The sequence below is a fragment of the Colobus angolensis genome, unplaced genomic scaffold (genome assembly GCF_000951035.1).
Source record: "Colobus angolensis palliatus isolate OR3802 unplaced genomic scaffold, Cang.pa_1.0 Scaffold109, whole genome shotgun sequence".
Classification (NCBI taxonomy): Eukaryota; Metazoa; Chordata; class Mammalia; order Primates; family Cercopithecidae; genus Colobus; species Colobus angolensis.
In genome coordinates, this window is record NW_012111919.1 from 194661 (window position 1) to 198678 (window position 4018).

Genomic DNA, 4018 nt, shown 5'->3' on the forward strand with positions numbered 1-4018 from the left:
CGGCCGATGGGGACCCGGGACGGCAGGCGAGCGGCTGCGGCGGGACAACCCTCCTCTGTCCATTGACCTCACCTTTCACTTGCTGCGGACCCTGCTGGAGCTGGCGCGGATGCAGAACCAGCGGGAGCGCGCCGAGCAGAACCGCATCATATTCGACTCGGTGGGCAAGTGATGGCCCGGTTTGTGGCCGCGAAAACTTTGACCCCTTTCCCCCACCCCAGGGTTGGGATGGGGGGCAGAGCCACCAGGGCACTCTCTGCTTGACTATTTTTTAATAAAAGTACTGAAGACCCGTTGGCTTCTGTCGTGGGGGCAGGGCAGTCACAGTAGCGTGGGAACCCGTGGGAAGGTGGGGTCCCCGGGCCAGCGGAAGGGGAACAAAATGCTGTGGGGGGCTCCGGGAGAACGGCTTTCAGCCAAGTCAGCCAGGTGCCTGTGAACCCCAGGGGTCCCCAAATCCCCAGGACCTCAGAGGTCCCGGCACCACCGCCCCGCCCTCTACCATTTTCCCAGGGCGCTGGGCTCACCATTTCGCTCCTGGCATCACAGAGGTGCCCAATAGGGGTTCATTTGGCTTCCGCCCCCCGATGGTCTCAGGTTCTGGGAAGGGCAGGAAGGTGGGCGGGTCGCCTCCGAAGCCGAGGCTGCGGGATTGGGCAGCGAAAGGAGATACGGGTCTGGGACGCTCGAGTTCTTTATTGAGATCCTCCCGGGGCGGGCGCCGATTTGGGCGACTCCGCGGTCTCTGCGCAGATCCTCCCCGACCCTAGCGCCGGCTCTCCAGCAGGGTAGGGTCGGCGCAGGCCTGTGCCCGGGAAAGAAGGCTCGGTGGGCTGGTGCTGCGAAGGCGCCAGGCAGCTCGAGCCCCGCTCACTCCGTCCTCCGCCACGTGGGTTTCTCCTCTACTCAGCCTGCCTTGCCTGCCTCCCAGCACCCCGAGGAACGGCGGGTGAGGAGGAAAGTGTATTTTTCCGCCCTTTGTGGCTCCCGGGTTGAGTGGCACCGACGAATGGGGGCTCCATGCGACTCGCAGGGAGGACAATCACTGGGGGAGGGGGCGCGAGCACACCAGCCAGGCCCCACCCCAAGCCCCTGGGGCCGCTCTCACCTTAAGGCCCATCCAGCCGCTCTTCCTCCGGCCCCGCGCTGCCCTCGTCTCCGTCCAGGGCCACCTCCTCATCTTCTTCCTCCCCGGAAGCGCCTGGGCCCAAGGAAGGCCTGGTGAGGTGGAGTCCCTGCCTTTCCGGCCATCGTGCCCTCCTCACCTCCCACACAGAGGGTCCGAACCCCAGTCCCAGCGGCGGAGGGCCACCTCCCTCACCCGGCTGGAAGTCGATGGTCCGCAGCATTTCGGCCACGTGCTCCACGCTCACGGTGAATTGCTCCATGCTCTCATAGCCTGGCTCCGGCCGCCCTGCCAGCTCCACCTTCGACATGGCCCCGACCCTGCGGTGTCCACACGGACTCAGCTGGCAATGCCCCAGCACCAAGCCCCGCCCCCAGCCAGTGGAGCAGCGCAGCCCCCTCCTTTCCCTTCCCGCTGTGCCTACTTACTTATTGATCAGCTCCTTGGCCTGCTGCAGGGAAGAAAAGGAGGGTGAGAGTAAGCACCGGGCCAACCCGGGCCAAGTCCCATTTCTGATTCTCACCACAGTCCTGTGGGGTAGGTGGGAAGGCACATCCCAATCGTTAAGTAGAAAACGAACTCAGAGGGGGTGACTTGCCCACGGTCGTAGTGGCAAACAGGTGCAAGAGACAAGACTTGAACCTGGGTCTCCAGGTACCAAGGCCCCGACTCTAGCCACTGTGCGGCATTGCTACCCTCCCCTAGGGCCCACCTGGAGGTACAGCGCCATCTGTGGCTCTTCCATGGACTGAATGGCGGACTCCACCAGCTTAGAGGAGGCCTCCAGGTGGTCGCCATACTGACGGATGAGGCCGCGGACGCGCTGCAGCTTCTGCTCTTGCTCCCGGGCCAGCGCCTGCAGCAACTCGCCCTTGCGCTCCTCCAGCACTGCGCACAGGCTCTCAAACCTCTGGTTTAACAACTGCTTCTGCCTCCGGCTATTGTCCTAAAAGATGGGGAGCAAGGCTGAGGGAAGGCGTGGCTGAGACCCCGTGGCTGGGAAAGCACAGGGTACTCACAGAGAACACAGAAAGTGACCCACCCATAGTGACACTGTGCGTTAGTGGCTGAGCCAGAATCCAGCCCAGATCTTTTCCATAATAAAAACACAATGCTTTAAAGTAGCTTCATTGAGTGTTGTCTATATCCCTAGCCCTGGTTTTTATTTGCATTATTCCATTTAATTCTCAAAAAGAAACCATGAGGTAGCTGGTGTACCATTATCATCATCACTGTTTTATGAGGTTAAACAAAACCAAAGCACAGAGAAGTTAAATAATTGGATTAAAGTTTTGCGGCAAAGCTGGAATGAGCACCCAGCAGCCTGGCAAAAGCACCTCCCACCACTCCCAGGACCCCAGAAACTTTTGGACCAGTTTGGCCAGAGGTCAGAGAGGAGCAGTTCTCTTGGGAGCCCGGGGTCCACAGGCCAGCCAGTTGCTGTTCCCCCCGCCCTCCAGCCCAGGCTCACCTCGATGGTCTGGCACACCTCCTCCATCTGCGTGATGACTGCTTGCACACGGTCATTGCCTGCCACTAGCATCGCGATGCCATCACTGAGCTCACTCTGATACACACACAGGTTAGCACTTAGAGCTGGAACCTGACCTAGAGCTATACCCCTCACCCCAGCCAGGGTTGCCTAGGAGAGGGCTGGCCCCTCCACCCCACCCCCCATGAGGGCATCTACAGCAATCTAGAAGGTTTGACCCATCAAAAGGTACAGAAGCACATTCTAGGGATTCTGGAAGGAGGTGGTGAGAAGCCCTCCACCACTAAGTGGGGAAGGAACAGACAGTCTCCAAACATCCACCAGAGAGTAGGCACTGGGCTAGATGCTTTATCTGTAGATTCGTTTCCTGCATCAATTCTGAGAAATTCTTCACAATTATCCATATGTATAATATTGCCTTTTCTCTATTCTCTTTATCCTCTCATTCTGGGAATCTGATTAGACCTGTTAGACCTTCTCACTCTCAGCCTTCTCATCTCCCAGAACTGCACATTCTGTTTTTCTTTTAGTCCTCTCATGCTATTCACTAGTTCTGTTTTCAGACAAATCTATCATTTAATTAATCTGTTGATTTTTTTTTTTTTTTTTTTTTTTGAGATGAATTCTTGCTCTGTCACCCAGGCTGGAGTGCAGTTGCGTGATCTCGGCTCACTGCAAGCTCCGCCTCCTGGGTTCTCGCCATTCTCCTGCCTCAGCCTCCAGAGTAGCTGGGACTACAGGCACCCGCCACCACACCCGGCTAATGTTTTGTATTTTTAGTAGAGACAGGGTTTCACTGTGTTAGCCAGAATGGTCTCAATCTCCTGACCTTGTGATTTGCCTGCCTCGGCCTCCCAAAGTGCTGGAATTACAGGCATGAGCCACCACGCCCGGCCAATTTTTTTTTGTTTTTTAAGAGACAGTCTCACTCTGTCACTCAGGCTAGAGTGCGGTAGTATGATCATTGTTCACTGGATCCTCGAACTCCTGAATCAGGCGATCCTCCTGCTTCAGCCTCCCGAGTAGCTGGGATTACAGGCACACGACACCACTCCCAACTAATTATAACTAAAAAATTTTTTAGGCCGGGTGCAGTGGCTCATGCCTGTAATCTCAGCACTATGGGAGGCCGAGGTGGGTGGATCACGAGGTCAGGAGATCAAGACCATCCTGGCTAACATAGTGAAACCCCGTCTCTACTAAAAATACGAAAAATTAGCCAGGTGTGGTGGCAGGCGCCTGTAGTCCCAGCTACTTGGGAGGCTGAGGCAGGAGAATTGCTTGAACCCGGGATGCACAGGTTGCAGTGAGCCAAGATCGCACCATCACACTCCAGCCTGGGCAACAGAGTGAGACTCCATTTCAAAAAAAAAAAAAAAAAAAGCAGAAAACAAAAAAGG

The 4018-nt window shown here is 56.6% G+C and overlaps 1 protein-coding gene across 2 annotated transcripts in view; it reads right to left on the minus strand.

Moving 5' to 3' along the window:
* Positions 1-255: 255 nt before the first annotated feature.
* TRIM54 (tripartite motif containing 54) overlaps positions 256-4018 on the minus strand; it is a 26402-nt gene continuing 22639 nt past the window's right edge. For both annotated transcript variants that reach the window (XM_011949812.1, XM_011949808.1), the window contains 6 exons: positions 2598-2693; positions 1839-2072; positions 1555-1577; positions 1322-1446; positions 1109-1201; positions 256-805 (listed from right to left, as the gene is read on the minus strand). In XM_011949812.1, coding sequence (XP_011805202.1) covers positions 1110-1201; positions 1322-1446; positions 1555-1577; positions 1839-2072; positions 2598-2693 — 570 coding nt within the window. In that variant the 3' untranslated portion in view covers positions 256-805; position 1109. The remainder of the gene's footprint in view (positions 806-1108; positions 1202-1321; positions 1447-1554; positions 1578-1838; positions 2073-2597; positions 2694-4018) is intronic.